The sequence below is a fragment of the Carcharodon carcharias genome, chromosome 16 (assembly GCF_017639515.1).
Source record: "Carcharodon carcharias isolate sCarCar2 chromosome 16, sCarCar2.pri, whole genome shotgun sequence".
Taxonomy (NCBI): domain Eukaryota; kingdom Metazoa; phylum Chordata; class Chondrichthyes; order Lamniformes; family Lamnidae; genus Carcharodon; species Carcharodon carcharias.
This window is the reverse complement of record NC_054482.1, coordinates 1,076,287-1,094,255: the sequence shown is the minus strand read 5'-3', so window position 1 is coordinate 1,094,255 and position 17,969 is coordinate 1,076,287. Positions and strand designations below refer to the sequence as shown.

The following is a 17,969-nucleotide window of genomic DNA, read 5'->3' as shown; positions in this document are numbered from 1 at the left end:
GAAACAATGATGCAGTATCCATAGGTTTGCGGTAAGTCTGCTAATCAGCAGAAGCTACAAGATGTAGTCCGCATTGTGATATTTGTGAAATTTAGGTCTCATTTTCTCTATTATTATTTCTGTTGTATTACCTCTGTAAAAACCCAGCAAATCAAGTTATCATATTAAAGTTCAAATTCTAAAACAGGACTTTGTTAGGTTTGGTACATCCTTTGTAACAGTTGGGTTGCCCTATTCCCAACCTAACCTGAACCCCCATCCTTAAATTCCACACTGCATTTTTGCAGCTTCCCTCCCTTCAGATTCAGCTACTTTCTGCCTGCCGGAGATTGTTGTGCACAAACTGACTGCTGTGCTCTACAAAATTAAATTGGTTATAGAACACTTTAGGATTCAAGCAGTATTAATTCAAGTTCTTTCTGTGTACAAATAGTACAGAGGGAAAAAATTTGCTGTCTTTTATTTCAGAAAGTGAGCACACCTTATTGAATACAAGCATACTTACCTGTTTGAGACGATATTCACGATTTATGACTTGCTGCAATTCTGTAATGTCTGCAGACAGCACGTCAATCTTTGCCTTTTGATCAGGTGGTATGGTACTGCCAAAATTAAAGGTTTCTGACATGAATTGGTTTTATATCATTTTATGCAATTGACATTTTTATAAAACCAAAGAAACCAAATTCAGAGTAAACATTTTAGAAGTAATACAGTAGGTACCAATCTATTCCATTGTACTTTTAAAAATAGATGGCTCAAGTGGCAGTTCTTCAGTCTCCATTTGAAAACTTGTCTCATAAGATGCAGAGTTAAGATACAAATTTATCCATATAAATATGATGCCACAAAAAACTTAGCTCAGTTTTGTAATACCATGCTTGAAGAGTCAATTAATATCTCACATTATCACAAGATAAATTAATTTACATAAAATTATAGGATAGCATCAATAATATAACTACAGAAATAATATTTGTAAATTGAGATTCCCTCAAAAAAGCAAAATAAAAAGCAATGTACTGAAAGATGTGGTATTTCAATCAATGGACATTAAAAGGACATATTTTCATAGAACCATTGAATGGTGCAGCACAGGAGGCCAATTGGTCCATCGTGTCTGTGCTCGCTCTGTGAAGGAGCAATTCATCTAGTACCACTTCCCCACCTTTTTCCCCCCATAGCCCTGCACGTTCTTCCTTTTCAGATAACAATCCAATTCCTTCTTGAATGCCTCGATTGAATTTGCTTCCACCACACTCAAAGCAGTGCATTCCAGATCCCAACCACTCGCTGTGTGAAAAAGATTTTCCCCATGTCACTACTTCTTTTGCCAATTACCTTAAATCTGTGCCCTCTGGTTCTCGATACTTCTACCAATGGGAACAGCTTCTCTCCATCTACTCTGTCCAGGTCCCACACAATTTTGAATACTTCTAACAAATCTCCTCTCGACCTTCTTTGCTCCAAGGAATATTTTCTGCACCCTCTCGAACGCCTTCACATCCTTCCTAAAGTGTGGCATCCAGCATTGGACACTCCAGTAAATGCCAAATCAGTGTTTCATACAAGTTTAACACAACTTCCGTACTTTTGTACTCTATGCCCCATTGATAAAGCTGAGGATACTGCATGCTTTATTAACTGCTTGTTCAATTTGTCCGACCATCTTAAATAAGTTATGCACATATTCACTCAGGTCCCACTGCTCCTGGACCCCCTTTAGAATTGTACCCTTTATTTTATATCATTTCTCTGATATCTCTCTACCAAAATGAGTCACTTTTTTGAGTATAACCTTTCCTATCATACTTTACTAATATTTCTTCCTAACAATACAGTGTATGCAGTAACCTTGCTTGCTTAACTCATGGTCTATGGAATTTACTAAGTGCCCTTTTTGATATCTTAAATGTAGATAATTTTTCCAGAGACTTTCTGTTTCATACATAACACAGAACAACTTTCACTAGTTGCTGGTTGTTCTGATTGAGTACTCTAGTCATAAGTAGGATTTTGTTCAGCATGAAATATCAATGAGGGATCTGCAGACTTGTAATGCAGATGCAAGCACTATCAAGGCTATTTTTGTTAATACAAATGCCAACACTGAAACATGTTGAGATGTGTCTATCGAGCAGAACCTGATTATACACAACTTTTCCTTTAGCAGGTTAAATTGTATTAGGATCACTTACTTAAGACTTTCAATTTTGTATTTCATTTCTTCATTTGATGACACCATCTGCTGCATCATCTCCAGATTCAATTTCTTTGGGGAAAAAATACATTGGTCAACTTTTCTACAGGCCTTATACTCTTGCAATTTGTTGTAGAGGTTGTTTGTTCAAGAAACACATTATACTGGTCTCTCGTCAGAATAATCATGAAGATATCACAACTACATATGTAGTAAACTAAAATGAAAACAAAACACTATAAATACTCAGATCGGGCAGGAAGCTGTGGGGAAAGAAACAGAGTTAAGTTCATGACCTTTCATCAGAACTGGAAATTTAGAGAAATATCAGGTTTTAAGCAAGTACAGAAGAAGAAAAATTCTATCCATTCCATACAGCAAACATTGGTAAGGGTTATTTATAGGCCACCAAACAGTAGTGGTAGTATGGGGCAGAGTATTAATCAGGAGATTAAAGAAGCATGTAGCATGGGTAATACAGGAATCATGGGTGACTTCAATCAGCATATAGACTGGGTAAACCTAATGAGCACTAATGCCGTGGAGGACGAGTTTCTTGAGTGTGTTAGAAATGGTTTTCTAGAGCAATATTTTGAGGAACTGATTAGACAACAGACTATTTTAAATCTAGTATTATGTTAACGAGAAAGGGTTAATTAATAATCTAGTTGTAAGAGAACCTTTAGGGATGAGTGACCATATGATGGAATGTTACATTATGCTTGAAAATAGGTAGTTCAATCTGAAGCCAGGGTGTTAAATTTGAACAAAGAAAATTATGAAGCTATGAGGGGCAATTTGGCTGAGGCGGATTGGGAAATACATGAAAAGATAAGGACAGAACATAGGCAATAAATAGTTTTTAAAGAATTATTACATAGTTAACAGCAACTATACATTCTTCAAGAAGCAAAAACCCAAAAACAAAAGCCAGTCAACCATGGCTAACAAAGGAAGTTAAAAATTAAAAGAAAAGGCCTATTAAGTTGCCAGAAATAGTAGTAAACCTGAGGATTGGGAGGGTTTTAGAATACAGCAAAGGAAGACAAAGGAACTGATAAAGAAAGGGAGAATAGAACATGAATGTAAGCTAGCAAAAAACATAAAAACGGACTGTAAAAGCTTCTATAGGTTCGTCAAAAGAAAACCTTTGGCTCAGATTATTGTGGGTCCACTACAGGCAGAGTCAGGGGATTTTATAATGGGGAATAGAGAAGTGGCAGAGAAGCTAAATGATTACTTTGGCTGAATTTTCCCAGAATTGCATTAAGTGCGGGAATGGGCATGTAAAATGGAGTCCTACCCACCGATGAAAATGGCGGGTTTTCACGCTGTATCTTCCCAAGCCCGCCTCCCTATATATTCACTCCTGTGAAACACAGTTTCCATGGCGGGCGGGCTCTCATTCGCCCACTCGCCATCACCCCATTGTTGCATCACGCTGGCCACCATCATTAAAATCAGTCAGCAGCAAAGCGCTCATTGCCACCAGCTCACCACTGCTGCCTGGGAGACGTGGCCTGCAAAGGCAAAAAGACTGCAGCCCCCAGCTTCAATGATGGATCCCTCAAGCGACTGCTGGATGCTGTGGAGCCCTGCCGTAATGTGCTCTACCCCAGCTCTGGCCGCAGAATGGGTAGCAATGTCACCAATTCGGCTTGGGAGGCAGTGGCAGCAGTGGTCAGCGTCAACGCCCTTCGGAAGAGGACAGCTACCCAGTGCTGCAAAAGGATGAATGATCTCCTCCATTCGCGAGGGTAAGGCACTCTCTTCATCACTCCCAACTCACAAACCCATTACACACCCACAGGGCCCTCACTCACTGCAAGGGACATCACTATTCACTCTTTCACACACAGTGTCATTGTCCTCATCCTGTCCATGGGACCACTCACCACCCACATAGGCCAGGCATATCTGGCCCAGCAGGCGTCCTGATACACTCTCCCCATCTCTATCCATGCAGGACAAACTGGCTCACAACAGGAGGGAAAGGTCACAGACAGGTGGAGGGATGCTGGAAATCAAAATTCTTACAGAATTTGAAACAGCCATCCAGCTGGCCAGCGATGACCAGGGTCGGTCCTGTACTGATGCTGAGGTAGGCACTGCTCTACCAAGTGAGGACCCAGCAGTGCAACATCCATCAACAACCATGCCGTGAGCGATATGTCCTCTTTCACAGGCCGCTGCCATGCACTAATTATCTACCTGAGCTTTCGCAGGCACATCCGGGAAGCATCAGATGGGAGTCCACAACCCAGAACCTCCAAGCAAGCTCTGAAGAACCCTCCAAAGACACCCTTCCTGAAGTCCCATCCCAGTGTTCACCCACACCCTCCACCTGGGCAGAGACACAAGCCTCGGTGGGACCTAGCTTTAGGGTAGATTCGGGACCACAATCTGGTGAGCACCTCGCACTTTCTGATCCACAGCAGGCGGAGGCAGGGGCTTCCCAGGTCCCTGGCACTCAGAGGACTGCTGGAGGCCAGAACATTGCTGAGTCCGAGTCAGATGACGAGCCTCTGGACTTGGTCAGTTGCTGGAGCTGCAAAAGCAAGCTCGGGAACATCAGGAAGGGATGTCCGCTGCACTCCTCAGATTGCAAGGCTGCGGATGGAGGAGTCTGTTCGTCTTCAGGCTGAGGTGATGGCGCCGACATTGCAACATGCCAAGGTCAACACTGGCAGGATGGCGGCCGCCATGGAGACCTCAGTCCAGGTTGTCACTCCTGCACTGCTGCCCGGACTTAACTCCATCACTGATGCCATAGTTGGCCTCCAACAGTGTGTACGTGAGGGGGCTGCTGGGCAGCTCGATTTCACTCCAGCTACCCCTTCCGCTCACAGAGTCAGCCAGGGGCCCTCGGGCACCCATAGGGAGGAGGATCAGAAAGTGCCCGCTCCAGAGCCATCCACCCAGGTGACTCTGGGAGTGACTGGCCGATCTGACTCCACTTTCCCTGTGACCTCCACAGATCCAATTTCACAGGCCGAGGAGGGTGACACTGCCACACAGCAGGACCCCGAGAGAAGACCGGGCCCCCCCAAGTCTGGGCCCTCCAGTGGAAGCCTGCCAAAGTCTTCACAGACAGGGCATCACAGTCAGCAGACTGCCTCCACCTCTACTGTGGATGTCTGGGGAGCACCAAGATGTAGCGGCAGGGCTAGGACAGCTAAGGAGAATTAGTTGCACAGCCTGGGCACGGATGTTAATCACTTGCACATAATGTTCACTATTGTCAATAAACTCCCTAGTATGTCTCCCTGCCTGTGGCTCCTTGTTCTGATGAGCAGTGTTCTTGTCACTCAGATGTGAAACCTTTCTGCAAAAGGTAAAAGGCAGCTGTCTTAGTCCGGGGCCTCTTCCTTGTGTCTGTGCAGCCTTCAGACCACAGTGATGGTCTAGTCTCACACTTCCTGGAAATATTACTGATGCCTGCACCTCAGCGGTGCTGGTCATTGCTGCCAGAATGTAGTGGGCAGGTGCCACAGAGTTCCCTCATTCTCTCTGTGTGCTCTCAGCACCTTTAAGGTGGGGCTGGCCCCCATCACACCAGCATCTGCAACCAGTAATGCTGTGCACCAGCTCCTGAAGGGCTGAGGTGCTGAAGGCAGGCACAGCATCAGATGCATCTAAACTTTCATGGCTGCGTCTCTGAGATGGCCCTGATCATGGAGCACAAGCGAGCTGCCCTTGGTCAGACAGGAGTCAAACATTCTCAGATGTTGTGTGAAGATCTATGGAGTGTCCTCACTGCATGTTGTCAACATCCTCCTGCAATCGAGTGACTATTAGGGCCTCCACTGCAGCTCCATGACAGGAGCATTCTCAGAGGGCATTGGCGCTGCCTTGAGCCTGGCTGGAGTCAAATAATCACAATTATGATGTGAGGATCTATGGCAACACCTCACTGCATGTCGTTATCATCCTCTACAAATCTGGCAGCTATGAAGGCCTCCTGAGCAGGCCTGCCTCATCTAGTCAGTGTAAGAGCCTCGTCCCCATCATCGTCACCACTGAGGACATCTCACTCTCATCCCCGGTGACCTCCTCAATCAAGGACACCTCCAGCTCCTCCATAGCCAGCTCATCACCCCATTGGAGTGCCAGGTTGCAAAGGGCGCAGCAGACGAAGATGATGCATGACAACCTCTGCGGACTGTATTGCAGTGCTCTACCAGACTGGTCCAGGAACCGGAACCACAGTTTCAGCATCCCAATGGTCTGCTCCATGAGCTGCTGCATGAGTCTCAGTATACTGTTGCTCTGCTGCAGTCTGAGGCCACCCCACGGGTGTCATCAGCCACGGCCTCTGCGGGTAGCCCTTGTCCCCAAGGAGCCAACCCTACAGCCTCTGTGGACCCCGGAAGACTACAGGGGTCTGTGAGCGACTCAGGATGTAGGCATTGTGCACACTCCCTGGAAACCTTGCTCACACCTACAGAATGCATTTCTGGTGGTCGCATACCAGCTGCATGTTCAGTGAGTGGAAACCCTTGCAGCTGATGAAGTCCACCGAGTATAGCGACAGAGACCTGAGTGCCACGAGTGCAGTCAATCACACCCTGCACCTGTGGGAATCCCGAGATCTGGGCGAATCCAATGGCCCTTGCATCCTGGCTGTCCCGCCCCTGGGCAAAATGCACAAAGTTGTTGCCATGGAGAAGATGGCATCTGTGACCTTGTGGATGCATTTTTGGATGACAGGTTGTGAAATCCCACAGAGGTCACCTGTGGAGCCCTGGAAGGAGCCACTGGCATAGAAATTGAACACCATGGGCACTTTCACAGCCACTGGCAGTGGATGCCCTCTACATCTCCATGGCCTCAAGTCCCGCAGTAAGTGGCAGATGTGAGCCACCAGCTCCCTAGACATGGGCAGTTGTTGGCGACACTGGTTCTCAGTCATCTGCAGGAATGGCAGGTGGTGTCTTTAGACCCTGGGCGACGCCAGGCGCCGACCAGCCACAGCTCGCTGTCACTCCTGGGCAGCGTGTGCGGGATCTCCTGTTGCCCCTTCTTCCTGAGGTTGCTGCTCCTGACTGTGTGCAGCCAGGAGCCTCAGTCACTCTCTCTTCTACGGTCTCCTCTGTCCTCTAGCCCATTAGGCATACAACTAGGTCACCAGGATCCATGATCCTGATGTGGTCCTCCTGCAGCATATGAGAGAGAAAGGGTGAGAGCGAGAGAGAGAGACGTGGTTATCATGGCTGTACTTAGCACCTTTCCTGGCCCTGTGTGACTGCCCCTTAACGCTTCCCAGATAGACCTGGTTGCCTCTTGGATGGCCAGAGATGAGTGCCCTGCATGACTGCCCTGTCAACCTGCGACATGGGGAACACTGGTCTAACCCGGGATGCTGAGATTGCAAGGGGCTGTGAGCACCTCCAGCAGTGACTGCTACATGGCTAGTGTTGGTGAGGAGATTGTGCAATGTGTGCAGTCCAACTGCTCTGTGGTCCAATAAAGTGGGGGAGGACTCAAAGTCTGTGCGTGTGTGCGCATGTGCGTGCGCGGTTGTTGGGGCTAAGGTCTGGAGCGCTCGGTGGCCCTTTGGTGCCTCTGTGATGTTTACATGGACCAGCAGGCTAGGAGCCTGACCCCAACCATATCACGGTGGCTACGCCTGATCTGTCTCAGTTGCAGAGGCATGGTCAGTTTATACAGGTGTCACTAATGCGTGGCCATTTCCCTCACCTATCCTGCCCCCCACCTCCATTGCCTGTGCACAGGATGCAGCCAGGGAAGCACTTGATGTCCCTCCTCAGCAGTTGCCTCCGAGGCTGGCCAGCACTTGCACCCCGATACACCCACACTCTCACCCCTCAGCAGTCGCCTGTGGGGCCAGGCATCAGTTTCCCCCGCCCCCGGCACCCCTGAGGCCTGTTAAACAACAGGTGAGCTGTGGAGAACGCTGCTGGCTCACTCACCACAGTTCCCCCAAAGCGAAGGCCACTACGTATACTTTACCTGCGTGTTGTTGTGAAACACGGTCAGTGTGCTTTCCCACAGCCGTGGATGGACGATACAGGGGGTTCCAAGAGCCTGGCAGGATGGCCTTTTAATTATATGCTAATGTATCACAAGTAGCTCCCTGCCAATGGCAGGAAACACGGCCTGCCATAGGCGGGCGGAGCAGAACATCATGATCTGCCTTCACACTGCCATATTTCTGCGCACGCCACCTATCACACCCGCCCCACCAGCGGGCTCAGAAAACTCTGCCCTTTGTGCCTGTCTTCATTGAGGAATTACAAGAAATCTCCCAGAATTAGAGATCGAAGGGACTAGGAAGAATAAGGAATTGAAGGAAATTAGTATTAGTTAGAAGGTTGTATTGGAAAAATTAATAGGACTGAAGGTTGATAATTCCCCGGGACTTGCTATTTTACATTCCAGAGTGTTGAAAGAGGCAGCTGTGCAGATAGTGGATGCATTGGTGATTCGTCTTCCAAACTTCTATAGATTCTGGAACAGTTGCTGCAGATTGGAAAGTAGCTAATGTCATTCCACCATTTAAGAAGGAAAGGAGAGAGAGAAATAAAAAAAGGGAACTACAAACCTGTTAGCCTTACATCAGTAGTAGGGAAAATACTAGAATCCATTATAAAGGGTGTGTTAAATGGACACTTGGATAATAATGATCTGATTGGGTATAGTCAGCATGGATTTATGAATGGGAAATCACGTTTGACTAACCTGTTGGGAGTTTTTTGAGGATGCTACGAACAGAATTGATAAAGGGGAGTCAGTGAATGTAGTATACTTGGATTTTCAGAAAGCTTTCGCTAAAGCCCACCACACGAAGTTGGTTAGCAAAATTAAAGCACATGGGATAAGAGGTAAAATACTGGCATGGATTAAGGACTGGTTAACAGGCAGAAAACAGAGTAGGAATAAATGGGTCATTTTTTGCATCTGTGACTAGTGGGCTACCGCAAGGTTCAGTACTTGGACCCCAGCTGTTCACAATATATATCAATGATTTGGATGTGGGGACCAAACGTAATTTTCCAAGTTCACGGATGACACAAAGCTAGGTGGGAAAGTGTGGCGTGAGGGAGATGAAAAGTGGCTTCAAGGGGATTTGGACAGACTCAGAGTGAGCAGGAACATAGTAGATGGAATACGAGTTGGAAAAATGGGGAGTTATTCATTTTGGTAGGAGGAACAGATGTGCAGAGTATTTTATAAATGTACAAAGGGACCTGGGTGTTCTTGTCAACAAGTCACTGAAAGCTAATATACAGGTACAGCAAACAATTAGGAATGCTAATACTATTTAGCCTTTATTGCAAGAGGATTTGAGTATAGGAGTAGTGAAGTATTGCTTCAATTGTAAAGAACCTTGGTTAGACTGCACCTGGAGTACTGAGAGCAGTTTGGTCCCCTTAGCTTAGAAAGGATATTATTGCCATAGAGGGAGTGCAACAAAGGTTTACCAGACTTGTTCTCAGGATGGCAGGACTGTCCCATGAAGAAAGATTGGGGAAACTGGGATTGTATTCGCTAGAGTTTTGAAGAATGAGAGATGATCTCAATTAAACCAACAAAATACTTAAAGGGATAGACAGGGTAGATGCACATAAGATGTTTTCCCTGGTTGGGGAGTCAAGAACCAGAGGGCTCAATTTCAAAATAAGGGAGAAGCTATTTAGGACAGAGATGAGGAGATGTGTTTTCCTTTCAGAGGGTTGTGAATCTTTGGAATTCTCTATACCAGAGAACTGTGGAAGCTCAGTCATTGAGCATGTTTAAAGCAGAGATTGACAGACTTCTAAATACCAATGAAATAAAAGGATATGGGGATAGTGTGAGGAAAAGGCATTGAAGTGGATGAGCAGCCATGATCATATTGAATGGCAGTGCAGGCTCGATGGGTTGAATGACCTACCCCTGCTCCTATATTCCCATCGTGGTGCTTCAAGGTTTTCCCTTTTCTTCAACTGAGAAGTTCTCGCCACCATGGTTGAGAGGGTCCTCAACAGCATCTGTTCCATTTCCTGTACACCTATTCTCACCCGCCCCTTCATTCCCAGACATACAATTTCTTCCTCCACAGATGCTGTTGAGTATTCCAGTATCTTGTTTGTTACTTTAGATTTCCAGCATCTGCAGTATTTTTCTTAGTAGTTAAATAAAGTTTCAAGTGATAAAATCTAGTGTTTATACATTAGCTTGTATTCAGGTAGAAGACATTCCAATGAGCCTGAAAACCAAACTGACAAAAGTACTCATACAATTAATAGAACCTAAAAATACTTAAAGAAGGCTGCTGAAGTCAGTGTCTAGACCTTTATTGTTTCCAGTTCACATAGCCTAGTTGCTGAAAGAAAATGCAAAATGGTCAAACTTGCAGGCAACACTAATATAGAGAGAGGCATAGAGAAAGGGTGCAATTCAGGACTGAAATCTATCATGCAATTGGGCAGGCACTTGGCAAAATAAACTTAGTATGCAACCCTTTACACTTATCAGAGCAGTATTGAGTGAGAAGTGTGCAATCCACATATACAGTGAAGGGAACAAAGTTAGCTAGCATTTAGGCTGGGCACATGTTACAAAGAGTATAGACAAAAGTAGATCAGATCAGGAATATTTGTGATGCATGTGATTATATAACCCTGAGGAGACTGATGTCCAGTCTCACACAGGAATACTTAGGTTTAGATTTTAAAAGGAGGCCAAGCTCACTGACATGCATTAACTCCCAGTCAAGTAATGCATCAATGCTACAACTCGCATCCTTATTTTTAAATCTCTGTGGCTTCGTCCCTACCTGTTACTGTAATCTCCTCCACCTCACGACTTCAGAGGTCTCTGTGTTCCTCTAATTCTGGCTTCTTGAACATCCCCTGACTTTAATTGTTCTACCATTGGTAGCCCTGCCATCAGCTGCCTAAGCCCTAAACTCTGGTAACTCCATCCCTAAATCTCTCAGCCTTTCTATTTCTCTTTCCTCCTTTAAGGTAATCCTTAAAAGCTATCTCTTTGACCAAGCTTAATATCTCCTTATGAGGCTCAGTGTCAAGTTTTGTTTCAAAAATCTCCTATGAAGTACCTTGGAATAATTTGTTAAAGGTGCTACTTAAATGCAACTTATTGTTATAGCCTTCCATGACCCATATTCCCTCAAGGATTCAACATTTTCACCAGAAAAAGAGTGGTGGTTAGTGAAAATCCGAGAAAAAAAAACTGTCCAGAGTGAGTACATTTATAAGTTTCCACCTGGAATATTATACAGTCTGATCTCAAACATAGTTACTATCGGTGTTAGAGAACTTAAGCAAGTAATTTTGACTGAATGAGTCAAAATAATGCTGGTCACATATCATGAATAAACAAGAAAAAATATGGCAAATTATTGGTTGTTCCATTATGCAATCCTATTTAACAATCATTACTGAACACATTTTTGTTGTTTGATAGATAACGGGGAAAGCAATAGTGGAAAAGCTGCCCTGCTATTACCAGGAAATAATTTTTAAAAGTTTTAATGTAAAAGTCTAATGATTGAAATGAAAAATAAACAAAAAAGCAATGTAAACAGGTGTAGGCCATAAGGACAGAATGAACAGCCATGCTGGAAAAGTAAGCAAAGATTTGTAACTACTTCACAATCCTCAGGAAAACAATTTCTATCCTTAACTTCACAAGAAGAATTAGACAAATATACATCAAGGCAAAAGACAAGTACAAAACGGAAACAAATAAATCCTGCACACAATAATTACAAGGTAATTCAATCACCCCATATATTTTGGTGCAAAACCTAATTCTAATTGTTATAGAAATTTTATTACACGCACTTTGTTATACACAGGCAATAGGATTACCTTGGAGTTATAATCAATACTTACAAAACTTTTCTGCTGGTTCAGGTAGGTCTCCAGGGTTCCTTTTCTGAACTGAAGAAAGTTGATGATGCCACTCAAGATAACAATGGTACTTTTCATTTCTTTGTTGAAAAAGTTGGTGTATCAGATGACCAAATAGAAAAAGAGGAAGAGAGAAGAAAATGAGAGTCCTGCTCACAGCTTCTGTAAAATTACATGTAAGGTACTTTGAGGTAAAGTACTTTGAAGCTGTTTCAAAAATTGTTAGGCAAGTAAATAAGTTAAACAATAATACAGCAAAATAAATCATACTGGTGCAACTGAACAAAAGGCAAATCTTTCCCATCACATTTCAAAAGTATATTTTTTTGCTTCAACATCTAGTCTACTTCGTAACTGTAAAGCACATTTTACTTCATTCAATGTCAATTGCAATTATCAACAGGCTATCTGCAATACCTAACTCTATAATAAAATACTGAAAGTGGACAATTGTATTTTCTTCCACACCAATGTAAATGAAATAAGAATAGTATGTTTGTAGGTCAGGACAAATGTCTGAATTACTCATCCACTCCTGGGTGTAGTGAAGACTAATTTTCCAAGAAAACCATTTCGACAGCACCAGATAAACAAGAGTCAATCGATCAGAGGGAGCTCATTCTGAGTTTCAATTTTTCACACTATCTGCCAAAAGTGCCAATGATCTTACTCGATGGTAACTTCTGGTTACCATACACAAATCTTACAGCTTGTAGAACTCAAGGAGGTATTTATGTAGAGCTGTGGTGTTCAGAGGATGGCTACGATTTAAAGATAGGTAATCTATATTTTTGCCTTTGCATCCCCCACATTACAAGACTATATCACAGTCAGACAGAATTTAGATGGGGAGGATCCTTGTAGAGAAGCTAAAAAGCAAATCACATGCAACAGGACAAAAACAATTATTTATACTTTTCCTATAGACTTGATTAGTTTCCAGTCTGCCTGCCCACCACTCGCCAAACAACACCAACCTAGTTTGCTGCCCTTCTGGTTTGCTCAAGAAGTTCCTCATCTTTGCTGAACCAGTTGTCATGAAGACCTGTAATAGGTGAAAGGGTCAGTTTTGAGCCAACTCCAGAAACCAGCTGGACAAAAGTTCAGTACATTTGTGCTGCAAGTGCACAGCTGTTTAACAAATCCTGTTCACCAGAATTGAGAAACACCCAGGAAGCCATATTACAAGCAGAACTTCAACCCAGCATTTTCTGATTGTTGGCTAAACCTGACCTGCTTCCTAATTTTATCCCACCTGCACAGCTCTATCTTTTGATCTCTCATCAGAAACAGTTGAACTGCTAACAGGTTTGCACAAATGTTAAAATACTACAGGTTAGCAAAAATGCACTGCACTGATATACAGCTCAGTGTTGCTTCTATTATTCAGTTTGAACGTGCCTCAAAAATCCACAATACTGAAGTTCTTAAGTGAACAGATGCATCACTGGGAGCTAGAGCATTCCTGCTGGCAAAGCTGGTCATACGTCCATAGATTCTAGGAAGCAAATAACTGCCCATGCTACCAAAGAGCCTCAGTGCAGGTCAGATTGCGTTATAGTGCTCTGGGGATCACAAAAAAAAACTGTTGAACAGAAGGGCTAAAATAATTTAAGTGCAGCTGGTTTCTAGAGTTGGCTCAAAATTGGCCCTTTCACCTACTACAGGTCTTCATGACAACAGGTTCAGTAAAGATGAGGAACTTCTTCAGCAAACCAGAAGGGCAGCAAACTAGGTTGGTGTCATTTGGCGAGGGGTGGGCAGGCAGACTGGAAACTAATCAAGTCTATAGGGTAAGTATAAATATTTTTGAAGCAGTCAAAATTGTTTTTTTGTTTGGATAATATACTCAACTGGATTAAATCCTTAATAGTGATGCTGGGACAGCATTCAAAATACATGGGTGAATTTGCCCTCAAAAGACCTCCAAAAATCCTTGAAAAATCAATGACATAGGTGCAAATGAGAGAAAAGTCACCTCCATATGTGGGAGAAACAATGACGGCACATGTGCAAGGCCCAGCTCCCTGCACACGCAATGATGTCACGTCGCTGGCAGCTGCCATGAACCCATGCTGGAGACACTGCCATTATGTCCAGGAAGAAGTCCCTGTGTGGTGCTTTCTCGATAACAGCCCTTTATCTATAAATCAGCTATTCTTCAGCTCAGTATGAACATCAGTATGGGAGAACTGAAACCATTTTTTTTAAAAAAAGCTGGAAGCATAAAACAGGTCAATCAGGATATGTGGAGACAACATGCAAATCAACCTTTCAGGTTGGATCTTTCTTCGCAACAGAGAAATAAGTGAGAAACAAGCATATTAACAGAATCAGAAAGGAAGTTGGAGGGAGAGAAAGAAACATGTAGAAAAGCACACAGTTAAGTAATATATAAAAAAGACAAAATCGGAGCAGGATTATGAGTGGTATCACATAATAGACAACCTCAGTCAAATAATGAGCAGAAACATTAAGATATTAAAAAAAGGTTTCAAAACCTGGGGATCAGATGTGAATATTATGGCTATTGCTAAATTATAAAGTTATTTAGACCAAAGTGTTGCAGGAGGCTGGAAAAAGGGTGTGAAATATTGTTCTTGAAGTTTATATTGAGCTTTAAACTTTCAGTGTTGAATTTAACTTTGCACATTTTCAAAACACAGCCAAATACTTCTGCAAATCTTTTCCACATGATGTTTCCCTACTACTACTCCCTATTTTAATGCTGTCAACAACTTTCATGTGCTTACATTTGCATTCATTGCAATATCAGTTAGGAACAGTTCCCAGGAGAACACACACACAACTCTTCTTGTAGCACTTCTGCTTCTGAGTGAGAAGGTTATGTGTTCAGATCTCAACCCAGGGGCTTCAGTACGTAACCTTGGTTGGCACTTCAGTGCAATACCGAGAGAAGGTTCAGCATTCCAGGAACTGTTTTTCAGATGAGATGTTGAACCAAAATCTCATCTACTTGCTCAAGTGGACCCAATTGACCCCCATAATAGTTTTCAAGGAACAGTAAGGTACTTCATTGTGCCCTGGCCAATACTTATATACCTCAATCAATACGATTGAAATAGATTAGCTAGCCATTTATCTTAGTCTTTAGTACTTGTGCTGCCACATCAATCTAAAGAAGGAAATTGTAAAGAAATCAAATACAGAGATAATATCACGACGTGACTACATCACATAATAAAGAAGTTAGTGAGAATGAAAAACAAGCCCCTGAAAATCAAAAAGTAGCCCTTGAGAAAATCTCAAAAAGAGCCCTTGGAAACGAAATTCATTTGACTCCTGTGCTGGAACGATATCTAAAGTGCACAGGGAGAGGCATTTTCGCATAGTAATTATTGTATCATCAGGCTTCAGCCGGTTAAGTGAATTACTCTTGCAGATAATTTAATCTCAGTACCAGATTTCAAGTGTACTCGACTTTCAAAGAGAGAAGATTTAAGAAACAGAAATCACAAATGTTGCTCAGCAGATTGAACATAGTTATCCTGGGGATAAAATCAGATGCTTTCTGTGCATCCTGATGCACTTGCGGTCATGGGCCATATGGATATGACAGAAATAGAGCATTTCCCCATGAATGAGCTATTTTATTTCATTATTAGTTAGGCTATACACACGGCGTTCTGTTAAGTGCTGCAAAGGGGTGTGGGCGGGGGTGGGGGGTAGGGTTTCAAGCTGGATGTAAGTCAGTCGTAAGCATTATACCTAAGAAGCACTACTTGGTGCTTTTCTATTCAAAACAAATTCTACAATTTTATATCAACTGTGGCTCAGTTGGTAGCACTCACCTCTGAGTCACAAGGTTGTGGCTTCAAGTCCCAGTCTAGAACTGGAGCACAAAAATCAAGGCTGACACTCCAGTCCAGTACTGAGAGAATACTACACAGTCGGAGTGATGTCTTTTGGATTTGTCATTAAACTGAGGCTACGCCTGCCCTCTCAGATAGAGATAAAATATCCCATGGCACTATTTGGAAGTACCAAATGGGGAGTTAATGACGTCTTTCGGATTTGTCATTAAACTGAGGCTATTTCTGCCCTCTCAGATAGATATAAAAGATTCTATGGTACTATTTGGAAGAACCGCATGGGGAATTAATCCCAGTGTCCTGGCCAATATTTACCTCATTTAACAACACAAAAGCCAGTTATCTGGTCGTCAATGCGCTGTTGTTTCTGGGAGTTTGCTTTGCACAAACCAGCTGATATATTTCCTACATTGCAACAGTGGCTACACTTGAGAAGCACTTCATTCACTGTAAAGTGTGTTGAAAGATCCAGTTGTCATGAAAAGGTGCTACATAAATGCAAGTTTAACGTAATCCAGACAGACAAACTGAGTGTCTTTGCCCTTTACTGTAAGCAAAAAGTGTACTCGTGCATTTGAGCAACTCAAACGTGTGACTGTTAAACCAGAAGTAATGTTGATAAATAAAGTTGACTAATGTCCCTAATTTTGTTATATACATTTCTGACAGCTTGCACTTAGCATACTTGTTTGAATCTAGAACTTAAATTAATTCAGAAAAGTGGAAAACTTACTGGGGTTCAAGAGGTCACTCATCTCAAAATATGGAATTGAGCAAAGCGATTTTAAATTATGCCTGGGCGAGACATAAAAATTAGTTTAGACAATGTTATAGCATCTCTCAAATAAAAATCCAGCAGACAGTATTTAACAGTATCCATTTACTGCAATGCAAATACGATTAAAATTAATTTGACAAAAGTTAAAATCTGCTTAGTATAAGACATTGTACAAGTAAATACAGCTTAGCCTTTTAGAATACAATTCACATTTATCAGAACTTACTTACCAGCAAATAACCATGTTTAAAGTATCATTTTTAAAAATTTAGCCAAGTATCTGGATTGGATTAGTAAAAGCTCCATCAACATTAGTGACCGCTGGGACCCAAGAAATTAAAAGCAAAGACCAAAATTCTTAGGGTCTTCTACCGCTTTGCCATTATAACATTGGCGGAAATCCAAATTATGGGCAGAATGAGTGGGCGTTTCTGCTGGTCCTCAACCAAAGTTACAATGGAGGAGTGGGAGAAGCTGTGACAAAATTTCCAGCATATTTACAATAACGTATTCAGATACCACTACAAAAACTCCTATTTAAAATAAATAGAACGAGCTTGGAGGAAAATTTAAATAAATCTCAAACTCTGCAGGCCAGAAAGAAGGTTAAGGGATGACCTCAAAGCATACAAAATATCAAATGGTATGGATAACATAAAACTGAGACACTTTGAAGCCAGAATCATCAGATCAGAGGGCATAAATTTAAATTGATGTAAAAACCCAAGTCGGATAAATCTACAATAATTTGCCAGTCAACCTAGTAAAAGCAAAACCATTAGAGACTAACAAATCTTCCACACTAGATAGTACTTATCATAATAGTGCTGAAGAAGAATAGAAATGAACTTGGTGCAGCACACATTTATTTGTAAATGAATCACTTAAGATCAGATGAAATTCCTTGGAACTGAACAAGCAAACAGAACACGTCTATTTAAAAAGTATGTAGAAAATGTCATGCAGGTAAGGTACAGCTAAGTTGAGAACAAATGAAATAATGGGAACCGTTTTAAAAGAGTGAGCCAGAATTATAAGCAATAACTGCTTATTCATCTCAGGTGTTGATGGACATAGCATGATAAACCTTTAGTTGCATTGTTCCAGTGAAGCTCAACGCAAACTGGAGGAACAGCATCTCATCTTCTGACTAGGCACTTTACAGCCTTCCGGACTGAATATTGAGTTCAACAATTTTAGATCATGAACTCTCTCCTCCATCCCCACCCCCTTTCCGATTTTCCCCCTTTTTGTTTTTTCCCAATAATTTATATAGA

At 42.6% G+C, this 17,969-nt stretch overlaps 1 protein-coding gene across 3 annotated transcripts in view; it reads right to left on the bottom strand.

Annotated features, from left to right (window-relative positions):
* nuf2 (UF2 component of NDC80 kinetochore complex) overlaps positions 1 to 17,969 on the bottom strand; it is a 44,651-nt gene that overhangs the window by 12,228 nt on the left and 14,454 nt on the right. For all 3 annotated transcript variants that reach the window (XM_041208787.1, XM_041208786.1, XM_041208788.1), the window contains 4 exons: positions 16,648 to 16,709; positions 12,064 to 12,161; positions 2,199 to 2,272; positions 506 to 602 (listed from right to left, as the gene is read on the bottom strand). In XM_041208787.1, coding sequence (XP_041064721.1) covers positions 506 to 602; positions 2,199 to 2,272; positions 12,064 to 12,161; positions 16,648 to 16,709 — 331 coding nt within the window. The remainder of the gene's footprint in view (positions 1 to 505; positions 603 to 2,198; positions 2,273 to 12,063; positions 12,162 to 16,647; positions 16,710 to 17,969) is intronic.